Source organism: Euprymna scolopes, chromosome 30 (genome assembly GCF_053919585.1).
Source record: "Euprymna scolopes isolate OS-2025 chromosome 30, ASM5391958v1, whole genome shotgun sequence".
Taxonomy (NCBI): Eukaryota; Metazoa; Mollusca; class Cephalopoda; order Sepiida; family Sepiolidae; genus Euprymna; species Euprymna scolopes.
In genome coordinates, this window is record NC_136511.1 from 41,019,329 (window position 1) to 41,039,670 (window position 20,342).

At 33.5% G+C, this 20,342-nt stretch overlaps 1 protein-coding gene across 4 annotated transcripts in view; it reads left to right on the plus strand.

Moving 5' to 3' along the window:
- LOC145254766 (protein PTHB1-like) overlaps positions 1 to 20,342 on the plus strand; it is a 141,762-nt gene that overhangs the window by 86,123 nt on the left and 35,297 nt on the right. For all 4 annotated transcript variants that reach the window (XM_080113534.1, XM_080113531.1, XM_080113530.1 and 1 more), the window contains 5 exons: positions 1,808 to 1,910; positions 2,617 to 2,724; positions 6,111 to 6,251; positions 11,622 to 11,714; positions 13,945 to 14,117. In XM_080113534.1, the coding sequence (XP_079969660.1) occupies positions 1,808 to 1,910; positions 2,617 to 2,724; positions 6,111 to 6,251; positions 11,622 to 11,714; positions 13,945 to 14,117 (618 nt within the window). The remainder of the gene's footprint in view (positions 1 to 1,807; positions 1,911 to 2,616; positions 2,725 to 6,110; positions 6,252 to 11,621; positions 11,715 to 13,944; positions 14,118 to 20,342) is intronic.

A 20,342-nucleotide genomic window follows, 5' to 3' on the forward strand; every position in this document is an offset into this window, starting at 1 on the left:
TCCATTACTTTTGAATATAAAAAAAACCCGAGTATATATATATATATATATATATTATATATATATATTATATATATATTATATATATATATTGTATATATATATATATATATATTATATATATATATTACTAGCATTTCAGCCCGGCGTTGCCCGGGTGTTTGGAGGTGTATGTTGAGAAAAAAAAGAAAAAGAAAAAGCGGTCAATTTTTTTAAACTTTGACCCCTATTATGTCCCCTTAACATTTATTGTTTTGGACTCAATCAAGTTATTAAGTTATATCCATGTCCAAGGAACCTATATCTAAAATTTCAAGTGTTTAGACCCACAATTGGCGGAGGAGTTTGGTAGAATTCTCAAAGGTCAAATCGTTGAACTTTGACCCCTTGCTCGGATGTTTGGAGGTGTATGATGTGCAAAAAAAGCAAAAAAAACAAAAAAATGGTTATTTTTTTAAAAATTTGACCCCTATTATGACCCCTTAAAATTTATTGTTTCGGACTCAAATCACTTTATTAAGTTAGATCCATGTTCAAGGAACCTATATCTAAAATTTCAAGTGTCTAGACCCAAAATTGTCGGAGGAGTTTGGTAGAGTTCTTAAAGGTCAAATCGTTGAAATTTGACCCCTTAACAGCCAAATTTCTGGCTGACACCCGTCACATCGATTTTCCCAAATCTCAGTACCCGGTATTTCAAATTTCGAGTCTATAGACTAAACATTGACAGAGTTATTGCGTAGGGAAATGTACACAGACAGACAGACACACAGACACGTTCACTTTTATAGATATATAGATGTATATATATTATATATATATATATATATATAATATATATATATATATATATATATATATATATATATATATACTAGTAGAATACCCTTCCAAGGATGATTAAAATTAATTTCATGACCAGAATAGTTTTGCACCACCAAAACTGGCAGAGGGGTCTGGTAGAGTCTGCAAAGGTCAACTCTTTCAACTTTGACCTCTTGGCAGCCAAATTTTCTCCCAAAACCTGATTAAAAAGCTTGCTGCATATCTGATTACCCTTTATGTAAACTTTCAAATGTTTAGACCCAAAATTGGCTTAATAGTTTGCTAGAGATCGCAAAGGTCAAATCTTTTGAACTTTGACCCCTTGGCAGCCAAATTTTCAGCCAAAAACCGATTAAAACGTTTGCCCTATATACACTATATATACTTTATGTAAAATTTCAAATGTTTAGACCAGAAATTGGTTGAGTAATTTGGTAGAGACCGCAGAGGTCAAATTCTTTTTAACTTTGACCCCAATTCTGACCCCTTAACATTTATTGGTTTGGGCTCAAATCAAATTAAAAAGTTTGATCCATGTCCAAGTAAGCTACATCTAAAGTTCAAGTGTTTAGACGGAGGAGTTTGGTAGAGTTTTCAAAGGTCAAAACAGGCAAATTTCTGGCCGAAAACTGATTAAAAAGATTTTCCCAAATCTCAATACCCCTTATACCAAATCTCGAGTCTGTAAACTGAAAATTGACAGAGTAGTTTGGTAGGGAAATGTACACACACAGACAGACAATTTCACTTTTATATATATATAAATTACAAAAATTAAAATCACAATATAATGCTACTAAATATTTGATGAATTTGTGTAATTTTTAATACATTATTTTTTAACCTCACAGGTAAGTACATAATGCAATTTTTGTGCCATTTTGTTTACTTTAGTTTTACGAGCAGTTTTAAATATCTTGGTAAAACTGGGTAAGCACCTCGATTGGTTATTTTGCCGTTGTTTTGTTTCTTTTTTTTCCAGCTCCTGTTCAGTTCAAAAATCCTTATCGAAAACATCAGATGCAACATTGACGTTCCGCCTCCTCTTTCCACTGACCAATTGGAATTTGAAATCGCATCTCTTGGTATGTACAAACTAATTTTTTGCGTCTGTCTCTACTCTACAAAATAATAAAAATAACTTATAAATTGATCGTCGATTGATGTCAAGATCATATTTCCCGATCAAATTCCATCCAAAATTATTACACTGCAACTGAGGGAATGAGAATTTGTTTCCGAGAGGAATTTTCCTATTTATCACAATAACACAAAATCTATTATTATATAAAACAAACTTTGTGTGAGTTTGTTCCTTATGGACTCGGAAATGACTGGGCTGATGTTTTTTTTTTAAATTCACTCGAAGGTACTCGATGTGTCTGGGATTGTTCTGACATAAGGTTTTGTATCAAAAGTAAGTACCGAAAATCGATAATTAAAAAAAAATCTGATTAAAGAAGGAAGTCGAATTTTGACCAACGTTAACACTTTTATGCAACCTAACATTACAAGTGAATTTTGCTCATAGACTGAGAAGAACTCCTCCCCCCTCTTCACCCTTCACCATGTTTGATTTTAATTGGATTCAAAGGGAAAAATCCAAGAGATGGAGTATTTCAGGATATCTTCAGATGGGGCCAATGGGTCTCTCTCTCTCTCTGTCTCTCTCTCTCCCTCAAATTTTGACCCAAATGTCAACTATAAAAAGGAAGTAGTGGTGGCAATTGAAGGAGGAGGGATGGTGTCAGCAAGTGCTTGATTTTTTCTTTATTTTTTTTTCTTTTTCAGAACCAAACGAGACAAAAGAAATATTTGCATCGTTTTACCTTCATTCCCCAGGACTCCCTATAAGTCTAACAGCTCGAGTGTGTGCGACTTACGTATGGCCTTCTACAGGTAAATGAGTGACTTTATTATGCCTGACTTAAAGGGGGCGCATATGAAAACATATGGGTGAGAACTTGAATGCCTATCCTCAAGTGTGTGATGGGTATCTCTGTACAAGGATTTATCAAAACAACCTGACACTTCCCTTTACAATTAAAACCTGACTAAATATTCAAAATAACATGAAGTATTCACAGACCAACTAAGACTCCATTCAGTATGGTTACACAACATTGGATTATACGAGGAATGGTGCGCTTTCTTTAAATGATGTTACATATAGTAAGAACATATAGTTGGATATTCCAGCAGACTAGATGAAGTCTTGACCTGGAATACAGTGACGTAAAGACCACAAGATTTCTGAGAACTTTGACTGAAGTAAAATGAAACAATACACATACACACACATATTGAATTATATGAGAAATTTTGCACTTTTTTCAGTTGAAGTTGCATATAGTAACAACACAAAGTTGGCTATTCCACCAGACTAGATGAAATCTTGACCTGGAATACAGTAAGACTTAAAGACCACAAGTAAGATATACTATAACACAGTTGTCTAGTGAATTAGAGGAAAATATGTTCTCGACTTGTACACAAACTCAGTGTTTTAGACGTGAAAAAGAACTTTAATGGAATATTTGAATATTAATATACCTTATATCGGGTTAGTTCAAGGAAAGGGGTCCCTTGATTTCTGAGAATTTCAACTAAAGTAAAATGAAAGCAAAAAAATAACACACATCTATACTCCTCTAAATTTTTTTTGTGTGTGTATTTATATTAAACCCCCTTTTTTTTTTATTTATTTAAAAAGTAAATACAACTTTGTTATATATGGGTCATGGAATTGCATTCATCTGCAAAAGATGTAACTAATTTGCATATTCTTTTAAACATTTATTTTAATTCATTCCCTATGAGTTTTTTTCGCTTTTCTTATGGGATGATCATCTTTAGTTAACTATCACATGTAATTATATTCATGCAGATATTTGACATGATTGATAGTTGGGTAATATTTGCATAAAAAGGTGAACACAAACCTCATTCTTTATATATTTATATATGCGTATATATATTTGTTTAAAAAATTTTGCCTACCAAACTCCTCTGTCAATTTTTGGTCTACAGACATGAAACTTAAAATATAGGGTATTCAAACCCATGCAAAACTTTATATTTAGGTTTTCACTGGGGAAAATCGGTGCAAAACTGTGAAAATTAAAAAAATGGAATTTGCCAGGTTAATATTGTTGAATATGCATGCGTAACGTAATAGCTATTGGTTCATGTTTTAATTTTTAGGCTTGCAGCAAACATGATTTCATAGCGCAGGTATTAACCTCAATGGAAAAAGTAAATTGTAAGCTAAACGTTTTGGTTTCGATCCTCGGTGGTGGCGCACAAGTCATTTGTTTTCAACTTTACATCATTACTGTATATTGGGTCCAATATAATATATATATAAATATGAAACCTGCATTAATCAAAATATTATATTAAAACTACTGACACCTGAAAGTATCCTGTACCTCTATAAGGCCACCATTCGCCCATGTATGGAGTATTGTTGTCACATTTGGGCTGGTGCATCTGCTACTAGTCTCTCGCTCCTAGACAAGGTGCAAAAGAGAGTCGCCAATCTGATAGGCCCTGAACTGGCATCTAAGCTTCAGCCTCTGTCCCATCGACGAAACGTTGCATCCCTCTGCCTGTTCTACAAGTATTTTAATGGTAAATGCTCTGACGAACTGCAGACACTTGTGCCCCCACGACGTAGACACCCTCGACAAACCCGACAGGCAGCTAAATCCCACCCCCACACAGTAGAGATTCCTAGATGCAAAAGATCTTTCTACTCCAGTAGTTTCTTCCCCAGAACCACTAGACTCTGGAATTCCATTCCAGGTTCCTGCTTCCCTAACTGTACTGACATGCAGAAGTTCAAGTGTAACGTGAACCGACATCTTGCTGCCCAAATCCCAACATAGTGCCGCAGTAGTTGCTGCCCCTGATAGTAGCCCCCTACACTAAAGTGGCAATGTGCCTTGTTTGGGGTGAAAATGTAATAAAAAAAAAAAAAAATATTTAAGCATATTTTACAGCTGGGCAATGGAGGCAGGCTTGACTGAATAAAAATTCCACTGTTTGACTGCATAATAATGACATTGATTACATAATTATGACGCAGATTACATAATAATGATGCAGATTACATAATAATGATGCAGATTACATAATAATGATGCAGATTGATTGCACAATCGTGAAGTGAGCAATTACATAAGAATACTGCTGATTGCTCGCATAATAATGAGGATAAATGATTGCAAAATAACGACGATGCTTGATTGCATAATAATGACGACTAGTGGGACCTGTGGAAATTCCACAGAGCACTCATTCATATGAAATATATTGATGTTGGCATTCCCTAGATGTTCAGTGTAAATGGAGACGCTCTGATATTATTGTAGGTTTTTTGTTAAAACTGCAAAAGTATTTATATAAGCTAGCACGAACGCCCGGCAAAGTCCGGTCGTAAAGTACGCTTAAATATGATATTTTAATTCTTGCAGATTTCATATATATTATTATAGATTTAATGTTCTATCGATTTTTCTATATCATAAAGTTGCGATTTCAACGATAAAAAAAAATATATCCCTATGACTTGAATTGAAACCGAAATAAAAACTTATGAAAAAAAAAATATATATATATATATATCTATATATAGACGAGCAAACAGTTAATAAAACATGTTAAAAAACTCTTTGAAATGAGTTAAAAACATATTTAATCTGAAAAGGAAACACTAGATAAGTGGATAGTCCTTAATCTGTGGAGTTTCGAAGAAATACTTTCCTTCTCATCAGAGGGTAGGAATTAGCAAAATGCGGGATCGGATTTTGCATGCAAAAGTATTTGATGAAACAACAAGTCAAAGATCTTACTTGATAACAAAAAAAGTGAAGCAAAGGGAATATGGTGAAGAAAAAGGTGATTACACATAAATGGATAGTCTGGTGGAAGATAAATAATCTAGTGACGGTAAAATCCAAATATATATATATATATATATATATATATATATATATATATATAACTTGAGTTCCTTCAGCCATAATCAAAATCGAAACCGAAACCAAAGCTTATGATGAATTCTTGGTAAAATTATTACAAGAAATAGAAGTACATAACAATTAAATGACCCGGATGTAAGTGTGACACAGAAAAGAACACACACGCTATCATATTAATATATAGATGATTTATTGCAAAATTAAAAAATCCTAGTTTGTATGTTTATTCGTAACTATGATAAAATTAAAAATTTTATTCAATTCCCAAAATTTAAATCTTTAAACGGTTTCTCTATGCAGGTAGTTCCCGGCAAATGACCAGCACCATTAAACTCCCTTTATACACCGTCGTTAAGCCATGTCTACCAGTGAAAAATGCTAATCATAAAATCACAATTGAATCAAACAAATCCTCGGCCAATCTCAACAGTATTTTCCCTGGTAAGTTTATTTATTTATTTTTTCCATTCATTAAAATCGAAACCTCTTATAAAAGTCTTTATTCTGATGTGTGATAAGAGTCTTAAAGACGGGCTTATTTATGACTGGCCTGGGTGGCCAGCGTTGCCTGTGTGTTTGGAGGTGTATGTTGAGCAAAAAAGTAAAGTGGTAGTAGGCAGGCAGGCTCGAACCCGTACCATGAAGGAGGAAAAGAATGTGAAAAAAAAAAAGTGGTATCTTTGCCGTTGCGTCCATCGCCAAACCAAGTGATGAAGGTTTAAATTAAGGCTAGTCAATCAAAAATATTGTCGAAAAAAGTGACCCCTCCCTGTAGAAAAGTGCCCAGTTGAAGGTGAAGGAACTAATGGTTTTAGCCAAATTTGTCGTCCAAAGGGTCGAGCTTCAAAACGATACTGATCTTGTGAAAATCCATCACCTCTGTCAAAAGTTTTAGGCAGATCTACAAACATGCATACATACATACATACATACATTTAAACAGACAGGTGAGATTTATATTATAGATGTTTTCAGAGGAAAATTAAATCTGATAGATTATAGGGAGATCTGTGCAGAACAGAAGACTTCACTAGTTTAGTCCAATTCAAAGAATAAATGATGTTGTTTGGGTTAGTAAATATAGAACAGTTGAGATAGCAAGGTCAGTTAACAGAAAAAGTTCAAGATTAAAAAAAGAGGAAGTAATAAAAATGCAAATGAGAGAAAGAGGAATAAAGACCTGGCCAGAGATGGGTAAGTATGAAAGTCGATTTCTTAAAGTGGTCCAACACGTCAGCTTGTAAAATGGATATCAAACCAATGATCATTATGATGATGATGATGGGATCAGTTTCTAAAAGCTGTCCAATGCATGCATCAACATATAAATTTATTGGTGTTGGTACAAAGGAGTTCTGTCAGTTTCTTTTGGTGGGGGGGGGGGGTAGGGGGGTGGTGTTACATTCACATGCTTCAAACTTCGCCCCTGCATGGAGTATTGTTGCCATATTTGGCCTGATTCATCTATTACTAGTCAAAAGAGAGTCAGCAACCTAATAGGTCCCGAACTGTCAGTTAGGCTTCAACCTCTGTCCCATCGATAAAATGTTGCATCCCTCTGCCTGTTTTACAAGTATTTTAATGGTAGATGCTCCAACGAACTACACGCCCCCTCGTACCCCCTCGACGTAAATACCACCGACAAACCCGACAAGCAGCAAAATCCCACCCCTACACAGTAGAGATCCCCAGATACCAGAAAGCCTTCTACTCTAATAGTTTCTTCCCTAGAACTGCTAAACTTTAGAATTCCCTTCTGAATTCCTGCTTTCTCGACTGTACTGACATGCAGAAGTTCAAGCGTAATGTAAAAAGACATCTTATTGCTCAACTTCCTACATAGTATCCCTACAATTTATATCCCAGATAATAGCATCAAAATGGCACTGTCTTGTTTGATGTGAAAATGCCCCCCCCCCCCCCCAAAAAAATAAACAACCTGCAAGAATCACAAATATAAACATGGGAAGATGTGATATGGATTTGAGTTTTCATTAGTTTCGGTAAAAGTGAAAAAAAAAAAAAAAAAAAAAAAACTAGTCAAACCATTTAATTTCGACTGCAGTGAATATTCCTAAGTTATGGGAGGATATTTGTTTGTATGAATTCCCAAATTCAATTTTCATTGTTGTTTTTCTTTGTTTTTTTTTTTGTTTTCTTTCTTTTATTAACTCGCTTATAAAAACTGTTTTCATTTCTATTTCAAAATAAATTTTTGAAACATCTTTGCTGTTTTGTGATTCAAAAATTATTGTTGAAAGAAAACGTTAACAAAAATCTAAAAATAAGTCGAGATAAGTTATCTCCCTTGATACGAGAAGTTACCACCTTAAAGTAATTTAAAAAAAAAAGTGCTTATAATGTCATTCATAAAAGTAAAAGATATCTAAAACAAAACGGATCGTTCTCATGTTGCAACCGTTCAATGTTCGTTTTTTAGTAATGAAAAATCTGTTTGAATTTGAGCATGACAAACCGACCAATAACATTACCTTAGATGAATAGATTTCAAATAAACAAGGGAGACTATTCTATAAATAACCATGAATTATCTCCCTGGAAAGATAAACTAATTAAATTTCTGTATTAATAAAATTATTGCCACTTCTCGTGTTTCTATTTATGCGTGTATTCCTCACCTCCACATTTTGTTGATTTACCATTGATCGATTATTTATTGAAATAAAAAAATGCAACAGCATAAGTTTCTTCCCACGAACTACTAGACTTTGGAATTCTACCTCAGACTCCTGCTTCCCTAACTATTGACATGCAGACGTGTACAGTAATAGTATTCCCTTGAATATCATGGTATATGGGGACCGAGACCACCCGTCATATTCTAAAATCCGTGAAGTAGAACCAAACCATTATTTTTGCCTTATTTAATTGTTTAAAACCATCTCTGTAATGTTTATAACCCACTCTTTACTATATTAATAACTAGCCTATGTGCCCGGCGTTGTCCAGGTGTTTGGAAGTGTGTGTAGAGCAAAAAAAAAAAAAAAAGGGGTAGTAGGCAGGCAGGCTCGAACCTGTGACACAAAGCGGAAAAGAAAATGAAATAAAATCTGACGTCTTAGCCGATGTCGCCATGACACGACTGGAAGTCAAAAGCGTTAAAATTAACCGAAGTCGATTCAACAGTGACGATGGCTTGCTAAAATGTCAGTGAAAAAAATCGATTCCTCCTTGTACAAAACGGCCAAGTTTAGGGTGAAGGAATTAATGTTTTGGGCCAATTTTTCGATATTTGTTGTCTGAGATGTTGAGCTTCAAATGATACCAATCTTGCCTCTGTCGAAAGTTTTTGCAAGATATACAAACATACATACATTTAAACAGACAGGTTAGATTCATATTATAGATAATAGATAGATTGTAACACTTGTTAGGTTGTATAGTACACTATTACAGTTCAGTACTGTATATAAATATGTACAGAATGTTCGATTATCTCGGTTTTTATGAATTTATGGTGGATTTATGGTTAAAACATGCAATATTAATATCTTAAAAAAAAAAAAAAGTGAAATAGCGAATCCATGATAATTGAACCGTGAAGTAGCGAGGAGTTACTGTAAGTGTAATGTGAAAAGATATCTTGTTGCTCAACTCCCTACATCGTGTCTCTATAAATTTTTTAGTTTTATTATTCTGGAGGCACCTACACACTTCAAATGGTAACTTCATATACTTGTTTCTATTAAAGATTAAATTGTTTTAACACAAATACATCACATTTGAGTAGGTAAACTAAAATATACAGTTTTAGATTAATTCTTTTTACAAGGGAGTCATCACTTATCAAGGCCTGAAGGCTTCTCGAGGATAAAGGTTAATTAATGTAAGGTGGTCACTGAGACGACAGCATAGTGATCGTTGGTGGTGGAAGTTGGGTAGAATTTAACTATTCAAGGAGACGACTCAACAAGAACTTATTTACATTGGATTTGAAGACGACCATGTTATAATCAGCTGGAAAGCAGGACAGCAGGACAGAGTTCCACAGACGGATAGTTATAGGAAAGAATCTTTGTTCATGGAATTTGTGTTTAGATTTAGGCACAAATAGAGAGTAGGAGATATTGATGGTAGCTAGACGAGTGCTTTTTGTGAAAGTTTGGTGGGGGGAGGACACAAGAGATTGAAGCTCAGATGAGCACTTAATTTCAAAACTTTAAAATATTTTATGTTGCAAACAGTTACGTTTGCCTACATTTTCTTTTCTGCATTCTTTTTCATGCACAAACTAAAATTTTGCTGCACTCTTTGTTGTGTAGACATCTTTTTTGACATGATTTAATTGAATTTTACATATTTACTCCACTAATATAGTTGTTTGCATGGATAGGTTTCAGGCTAAGGCGTTCAGTGTTCAAATAACTATTTAGGAAATTAAGTGATTTGGGAATTTAATACAACTATGCAATTAGTTCCAAACTATTTTGCTTTACGTATTCATGTGTGATGTATTTGCACTAAAAAAATTGATATTTGATAGAAAATATAAGCATGTGAAGTTATTGTTAGGATTGGGCTTAAGTAGTTAGTGATTTGTCAGTCATGTTTTTTTTTTCTTTCAGAGGTAATCCTACTCAATTCACATACTTATATAACACTATTGGTGTCCTGAATGCATGCAGCGAGATGCATATTGCGGTGAGAGGGGGTGTTTGACCGGACAGGATAGAAGAAGAGAGGGCAGAAGAGGGGGTATTGATGTCTGATTGGGACAAAACAGAAATGTCTATGGGATTTTGTCAGAAAGAGAAAAAACAAATAATAATTGTTTTTATCTCATTGTCGTTATACATCTGTTAACATGAAAGGTTGTTTTTAGGACCTCTGTTGGGAGGTATGAAGAGATCCAGAGATCCTTAGCTGATTAAGGCTGACAACTTAGAATGGGGGTCAAGGGTAAGGGTCGCCGCCAAGCATTGTTCGACCTGGAATGACTAATCACTCCTAATTTGATAATAATTAAAAACCTCAGTGCAAATAATGAGGGTTAAAATTTGGTAGAGATAAGCTCTAAGAGGAAGAAAGAAAGGATGTTTGTAACGACTCTCTGAAGGAGAGGTGGGGAAAAGGGGTTGGATTTAGAAAAAGGAATTCTAAAAAGAGTAGAGTCATAGCTAGCAAACTGAACAGCTGAGCTGGTCAAGCGCTCCCGATTTGGGAGCCCTCAGGGCCTGATGTTATGATGTTAACTAGCCTGTGTTAATGGGAAATCTGTGACTTTGCTGGTCTGGTGTTACATCGTTTCACTGCTATAGTCAGTCACCTCAATTTAGACAGTAGCTGTTATGAAGTAATGAAATTAATAAATAGTTTGTTATTGTTATAAACCGGAGTTCTGTTTGTTTGTGGTGAGGACTCTTCATTTTGCAGCAAGCTGCAAGGACCAGCGGAGTGATTGATGTACCCGGAGACTACCTACACAGGGTAGGAGACGATTTGATCGAGAGGCAAAGCACCCCACCATGAAAACACAGTGGGTGAAGACGATCAACAGGCCAATTTGTGATGGGACAATGTACGATTGAAAGAACACCTGTCATATCGGCTGGAATCCTATGAGGTTAAGGACACCCGGTGTGGTTGGTGCAGTATGTGTCTGCGTTATACTTATATTTTTTTAAATTAAATATTACATTCATTTTTATGCAAAAATATCAAACATGAAAAAGTAGACCAAGATATACTGTTTAAGACTAATTTCAGAAATATAATTTCTTTAAAACATTTTATGCAATGTTTTCCATTAAACAGTTGAACTTTTAGATAAACTTTGCATTATTTTTCCAGAATTCTTTGGAATAAATCCTTCTGGTCCAGGGACCGCATTAGGTTTCCAGTATTATAACGGACCCATAGTAACAATTTTAGCTTCAAAATCTGGTAAGTAAATCTATATTATTTTTGTTAAAATTTTCTGGATTATTAATGTTGTTATTTCAGACTATTATCTTCACTGACTTTGGTATTTATATTTCATGTCACGTTCCATTTAAATCTGTATGTCATAAAATGCACAAGTGTTCACACATTGGAAAGAAATGTTAAAATAATTGGTTGGAATTAATTTACACTTATAAGAAACATCAAAATACACAAATACTGAATGGCAGTGATGGTACTTAATTTATTATATGTTGAGAAAAGACATAGGTAAAGTGTATCATTGCTCTGGTATGTTTGTACACGTTGAGAAAAACATATAGTAAAATGTATCACTGCTCTGTCATGTTTGTATTCAGGCACATGTAAAATGTATTATTGCTTTGTCATGTTCATAGATATTGAAAACAGACATATGCTAAAATATATCATTGCTCTGTCATGTTTACATATGTTGAGAAAAGACATAGATAAAATGTATCATTGCTCTGTCATGTTTACATATGTCGAGAAAAGACATAGATAAAATGTATCATTGCTCTGTCATGTTTACATATGTCGAGAAAAGACATATGCTAAAATGTATCATTGCTCTGTCATGTTTAAGTATGTCAAGAAAAGACATAGGTAAAATGTATCATTGCTCTGTCATGTTTACATATGTCGAGAAAAGACATATGCTAAAATGTATCATTGCTCTGTCATGTTTAAGTATGTCAAGAAAAGACATAGGTAAAATGTATCATTGCTCTGTCATGTTTACATATGTTGAGAAAAGACATGCTAAAATGTATCATTGCTCTGTCATGTTTAAGTATGTCAAGAAAAGACATAGGTAAAATGTATCATTGCTCTGTCATGTTTACATATGTCGAGAAAAGACATATGCTAAAATGTATCATTGCTCTGTCATGTTTAAGTATGTCAAGAAAAGACATAGGTAAAATGTATCATTGCTCTGTCATGTTTACATGTCAAGAAAAGACATAGCTAAAATATATCATTGCTCTGTCATGTTTAAGTATGTCAAGAAAAGACATAGGTAAAATGTATCATTGCTCTGTTATGTTTGTATTAAGACACATGTAAAATGTATTATTGCTCTGTCATGTTTACATATGTCGAGAAAAGACATAGCTAAAGTGTATCATTGCTCTGTCATGTTTACATATGTCAAGAAAAGACATAGCTAAAATGTATCATTGCTTTGTTATGTTTAATTTCCTTTCAAGTATAATGGATTCCGCAAATGAATGTGAGTTTAAGAGACAGTTTACTAAAAATAATATTTCAGCTTTCATTAGCTATTTTTAACAAGAACACAAGTTAATCCTGTGACAGCATAACTCTGCCAGACAACGTAAGGATGGGCCAAAGTTTTACCATCGATCATACTTTTTCTATATTGAATGTGAGTGTTCTTAAACTTATTCCATGGAAACGTTGATAACTCAAAAACTGTTTGACTAGCCTGGAATTATAGCATGGTGTTTATTATTATCAAAAAACATCAGATACATACATCAAGTTTAGAAAAATTGGAAGTTTAAATTTTGCCAAAATGTCAATGTCATATTGGAATTTTTTTATTGGAGGGAGGATCACCCCATTATTAAGGTCCAAAAGCCACTCAAGGATAAGGGTTAATGAGTGTTGGGTAGAAAACATTATAATGATTTGTAATGGTGGAACTTGAGTAGGGTTGGATTATTTAAGAGGATAATTCAAGAACTTATTTACATTAGACTTGAAAATTACCATGTAATAGTTAGCTAAGATGCAGCCCCACAGCATTCTGTTCCACAGAAGTACAATTCTAAGAAAGAAAATTTACTCCATAGAATTTTCATTTAGTTTTAGGCATAGATAAAGAATACGGGATACAGACTTCATTGACTACAATATTGGCCAAATAGTGAATCTCTGTGATAAACAGAACTGAAGTTATTGATAAAAGTGTCACTTTCTCCATTTCTGTTACCTTAACTTTTGACTTAGAAATCATAAAATTAAATCAGTTCTCAGGTAAACCGTATCCAATATTTTAACCAAATGTGATGATTGGTCCAGCATTATGAGCTTATGAGGAAGTAAACAAACCTGAGCAAAAATATAATTTCCTTGGTAAAGTAATAAATGCACACAATTTTGTTTCGATTGAATGATTGAAAAACGTACGCATTTTTTGACAATTCTTTAAATTTTAATATCTTTTCTTCCTCCTTCGTAGAAAGGTACCGACTGCAGTGCGATGATTTTGACGCAATCTATTTACTTGCTGATCAATTGGTCACTCGATTGAATAATCATTTTAACAAAAAGCAGACTGGAGAATACAAATTGACCTTCAATGGCAATTTACCTCTGCAGGAATATTTTGAAATCATTGGCACACATTTTGAGGTAAGAAAGAATTGAAGCCATAGACTAGATTCTATTTAGTCATCCAAAATGGATTCTTACATTTCCCTAATGTTTTACTTTGGAGATGCAATTTATGCATTAAATTTTTGAGGGAACAAGAATTGCAAGGTTGACTTTTGAAGTTAAAAGTTTAGTAAGATTGAATATGATTGGTAATTTAACAAAAATATTTATTTAAATAAAACGTTGAAGGTGCTTATGTGTGTGTGTGTGTGTGTATGCTTGTGTGTGTGTGTGTGTGTGTGTGTGAATCATGATAGTATCAAAGTTTGTATATATGAAGTTGAAATAATGTGGTCTTATTATTTTATTATATATGAGTAGGGGGGGGATTTGCCTGGTTGTAAAATACGCGTAAATATATTTGGATTCATGCAGATTTCGTATTTATTATTACGGAGCCAATTCTCTATTGAATATTATATTGTACCTCAGATATAGTACTGATTGCAAAAGATTTAAAAAAAAATGACTTGGATGCCATCAGTTAGAATCGAAACAAGACATTTAGTGATCCAGCTGCGTTCCCAACCATTTGATCTATCAACAGATAGACAAGAAAGATTTAAAATGAAACAAGTTCAAACTATGAATGAATTTGCACATGTGCAAAAGTAATAGAAATATGTCGGCAAGTTGAAATGAACATTTTGCATTTCAACATATTCCTGTATGCATAATTCATCCATCCAAACAAAGATTTTCTTTATTATAAACCATCCTTGGTGTATGATTACTATTTTCTGTTAAGTTCAGCATTATGTGACCAGTAGTTTAATAGTTTATTGGTTAAATATTTACACACTCATACACACATCTACTGTTATATTTATATAGATAAGGAATAAGTGAACATACATATGTTCAGCCTGATTTTCAGTAGAAGAAAAAAATGGGAGCGACAAATAAAAAGGTGAAAAAAAATGCAGTACGCGAAGAAGCGGTGGTCGCTGCTGCTGCTGCTTCTTCTCTCAAAACTTGATATTGGTTAACAATTCAGAATTCAGTTTTTAAGCTGTCAGCATCGGTTGCTGCTTCTGCTGTGAATGCTTAAAAAATGGGATCAAGACAAGGATAAGGACCCCAATTGACTGGGCAAAACAAAAGAACAGATTTTGATCGACACTGGTTTGACCATGACCTTTGCACACACACACACACACACACACACACACACACACACGCACACAAACACGCACACAAACACGCACACGCACACAAACACGCACACGCACACGCGCGCACGCACAGAGAGAGAGAGAGAGAGAGAGAGAGAGAGAGAGAGAGAGAGAGAGTCCCTGTAAACAAATATAAACTAACAAGTGTGTTTAGACTTTCATGACCAAGATTTATTTTTTATGCAATTTGTTTTTTTATATAAAACATTTTAATAAAATCTATTAAAGCAAAGACACGGTAAGTTTTTAATGTAAGGAAAAAAACATATTTAAACAAAATATATTTAAATAAATGAATGTTTTTTTCTGTTTTTTGTTTTTTTTAAATAAAAGTATCAATCCAGAATGCCTCATTTTGGGGAGCTTGTACCTCCCAAAATGGGACACTGTGGATTGGAATAGTGGGTTTTTCCATATTTAAAAAATAAAATGTCAGCCATTAAAAAGTTTGGTTTAAATAGTTTTATGAGAAAGTTTTGTGTCAAAGTGCGATAGAGTATCAACTAAAGACTTACCTTTTAAAAGTTGATTTTTACATGTATTTGCCTCGGTTTTGAATGAATTAAAATTGTCACTGAAATATTTCTATGATATAATTTGTGTTCCTTATTGTTTTCACTGATCGTCATGTTTGTTTTTTTCACACACGCATTCAGTTTTTGCAAAAAAAGTCATGGTCAAACCGATGTCGATCAAAATCTGTTCTTTTTTTTCTCAGTCGATTGCGATCCTTATTCTTGTCTAGATCCCCCCACCCACCCACCCAAATAGCATTTTTTTTGTAGTGTGTATTTCTGTGTATGTGGATGAATGAGAGAAAAAGAAATTATCTTCAATTAGTTTTGTCTTCTTTTTTATCAATTAGTTTTGTCTTCTTTTTTATCAATTAATTTTGTCTTCTTTTTTATCAATTAGTTTTGTCTTTTTTTTCATATCAATTAGTTTTTTCATTTTTATTAATAAGTATAGTTTTCTTTTTTATGAATTATTTTGTATCTTTTTCTTACCAATTAGTTTTGTTATCTTTTTCTGATCACCCATTTTTGTCTTCTATTGTCTCACTAATTAGTTTTGTCTTCTTTCCTCTTATCGATTAGTTTTGTCTTTTCTTATCAATTAGTTTTGTCTTTTTCCTAATTGATTAGTTTTGTCTTATTTTTATCAATTAGTTTTGTTTCATTGATATCAAGTCCAAAATAATTAGATAGCTTTTAATGTTTTGTTCAATCATAAAACATTTACAGTTATAAATTTTTACCAAACTTTATTTAAATTCCTTTGTATGAGTTGTTCAGCTCTAAATATTCTAGTATCAGAGTTTTATCTGGACAGAAAAATACACGGATGCTTCTTATTCAGATGTAGATTAACTTTATGTCAATAAAATAAATGAAAGACTTAAAACAATGAAGTAACCTTTAAAAATTTCATTAATAAAAAATATCATGTTCCTTGGTCGAAATACCTTGAATGAACCTGAGATTTAAAAAAAATAAATAATAAACATTCACCTAAACTCCTTCTTGCCAACTTCCAACTTTAATCTTCACCGATTATTCCCTCTGTCTCCCAGCTGTCCAAAAGAGAAGACTCCTCTGTGATTTCATGTTCATTCTTTTTCACAGTAGTTGTTGTCTTCATATGCAGATTAATGCCACATGTATATCAATAAACCGTCTATAGATGAAAGTTTTTCTTTGCTATTTCCTTTTTTGATTCCGTCACACAACAGTGTAGACAGATGTGTTGTTACTTTAGCCACAGAAAATAAATGAAAGGCTTGAAAAAAAATGAAGTAACCTTTAACGATTTCTTTAATATATAATAATAATATAATAATATGTAATATAATAATAATATAATAATAATAATATAATAATAATATAAGATAATAATATAATAATAATATAATAATAATTATAATAATGATATAATAATGATAATAATATAATAATAATTATAATAATAATATAATAATAATATAATAATAATATATAATATAATAATAATATAATATAATAATAATATATAATATAATAATAATAATAATAATGTAATAATATAATAATAATAATATATAATATAATAATATAATAATAATAATAATAATGTAATAATATAATAATAATAATAATATATATAATATAATAATATAATAAAAATATATAATAAAAATATATAATAATAATATAATAATAATAATATATAATAATAATAATGTATAATATAATAATAATAATAATATAATAATAATGTATAATATAATTATAAATATATAATATAATAATAATATATAATAATAATAGTAGTAATATAAAGAATAAAAAAGAGTAATAAAAATGCAAGAGAGCTATATGCTCAGTCCATTAAATCCAAAGTAACTGAGCAACGGCTTGGTTCCCACCAGTTTTGGCAAATAGCAAACAGGATCCTGAACAGAAGCGTGCATTCTATCTCAACCATCATCAATGGACCTGAGGTAATCTCGCCAGCATCAGACAAGGCCAGACTATTTGCCAAGAACTTTGCAGCTAACTCTACCCTATGCGACGAAGGCCATCAACTCCCCGTATTTCCTTCTATAACAGACAACAAGCTATGCAACATACAAATATCTGTGCGTGAGGTCGCCAAGCTAATCAAGAACCTTGATTCCACTAAAGTAACTGGCCCTGATGGCATTCCAGTTATAGTGCTGAAAAAGCTACAACCAGAACTTGCCCCTATACTTACAAAACTGTTTAAGCATTGCCTTAAGGAGAAGTGCTTTTCAACACCCTGGAAACCCTCATCAGTATACCCTGTATTTAAGAATTCAGGTGAAAAGTCATCTCCCTCTCAGTACAGACCAATAAGTCTCCTGTTTGTCATGAGTAAGTTGTAGGAGTCCATATTAAATAAAGAAGTAGTCAACCACCTCAGCAGAAACAACCTTCTTAGTGACATGCAATATGGTTTCCGCTCCGCAAGATCTACAGCAGATGTGCTAACGGTTATATCTCATAGGATTAATGAATCTCTTGACAAAGGTTTCCTTTCCAGGGTAATTGCTCTTGACATATCGAAGGCCTTTGATAAGGTATAGCATAAGGGCCTACTTCACAAGATTTCCAGCTATGGTATCACTGGAAATATTTACACAATCATTAAATCATTTCTTTCTGATAGGTTCATAAGTGGTTGATGGGTAGAAATCAGAGGCCCACAGTATTAATGCTGGAGTCCCTCAGGGGTCCAACCTGGGCCCAACTCTCTTCCTGATCTACATCAATGATCTCCCAAAACACATACTTAAATCATTCGTTGACATCTATGCTGATGACACGACCATCTATGGCAACACATCTAAGGCTGTAAATGACAAAGTTCTCTCTAATTCTCTCTCCTCTGATCTTGAGCACGTGGTACAGTGGGGGAAGAGGTAGCTGGTCACTTTTAATACATCCAAAACCAAGCTTCTATCTTTACATCATCAACGCTCTGATCCCCATCTGGCATCAATTGAAATGGATGGCTCTCATCTTGGGGAGACTCCATGTTTTGACAAGCTTCTGGGTTTGACCTTTACTTCTGATCTAAAATGGAACACATACATCAGGTCTGTTGCCAAGGACGCTGGGAAACTGGTGGGATCCTTCTGCCGCTCCAGAAGATATCTCACTACTGATGCAATTCTCTATCTACATAAAAGTCAAGTACGTCCAAGGATGGATTACTGCTGCCACATCTGGGCAGGAGCTGCTAAAAACAGCCTATCTTACCTTGACAGAGTACAAAATAGACTTTGTAGTTTAGTGAGGGATGCCCTTTTCTCTTCTCTGCAGCCTCTCTCACACAGAAGAGATGTTGCGAGCCTGTCTTTGTTTTATCTTTGTTTTATCGTTATTTCCATGGCAAGTGCTCGTCTGAGCTCCAATCTCTCATCTCCCCCTCGCCAATCTTTCATGAGAAACACCCGTCTGGCTGAAACTACTGTCAATAATTTTCCCCACTCTTTAAATCAAAATGTAGATTCCATGAGCAGAGCTTCTTTCTCAGAAGTGCACAACTGTGGAATTCTCTTCCGTTTGCCTGTTTCCCACCTGACTACAACTTGGATGTCTTCAAGTCCAACATAAACAAATTCCTGACAAACCGCCCTCTTAAGTAAGACACTCTATCAAATCTCCAATACTAATGATTACTACAATACTATCTCATTGATTACTTTACACGCAATAACCCTTATCCCTGAGTGGCTCCAGGGCCTTGATAAGTGGTGACCTCTGTGTAAAAAAATAAAAATAAAATAAAAAAATATAATAATATAATAATAATAATACATAATATAATAATCTCTATATAAATAAAATGAACTCATTTTTTCTCGTCTGATTTTGACCTTAATAGGATTAAAAATCAAGATATTTCATGCAAATATAATATGCACAAACGGCAGAACAATATCTGAGGTGTGTTATAGGCTTATTATTTCTCAAATTCCTCGATAATCTTAGATTTCTATATTTTTTCTGCTGAGAAGTCACGGCCAAAATCGGTTAAGATCAATGGAAGTGGTAAAATATTTTCTCTCTAATAAATTCCTCCTCCCCCTGCCACCATTTAACACCGTTTGGGGACCGTTCACAAGGAACAGTTGAGAAGAGAACACCGGTTTGGCTTCGTAGTTCTTTCATGTGAAGTTATTTAAAATCACTAAACTAAGCTGCAGTGCTCTGTGGCGTAGTGGTTAGCGTGCTGGACAATTCACATTATATTTTCACGTTCGCGCCGACCTACCGTAGTCATTTTTTTTTTTTTTTTTTTTTCCTAAACAACTGGAATGGACTTTTCTTGGTGGCCGAACTGTTAACGTTGCAAATGTTTTTTTTAATTTTTTTTTCACACTTTATTTTCCTACTTTTACTCATGACTCTGGGTTTGATCCTTCCTACTTACCTACCATAACATTTTTTTAAACTCCCCCCCCCCCGTCCCGGAAACAAACACTCGGGCAACGCCGGGTACCCCCGCTAGTATGTAATAT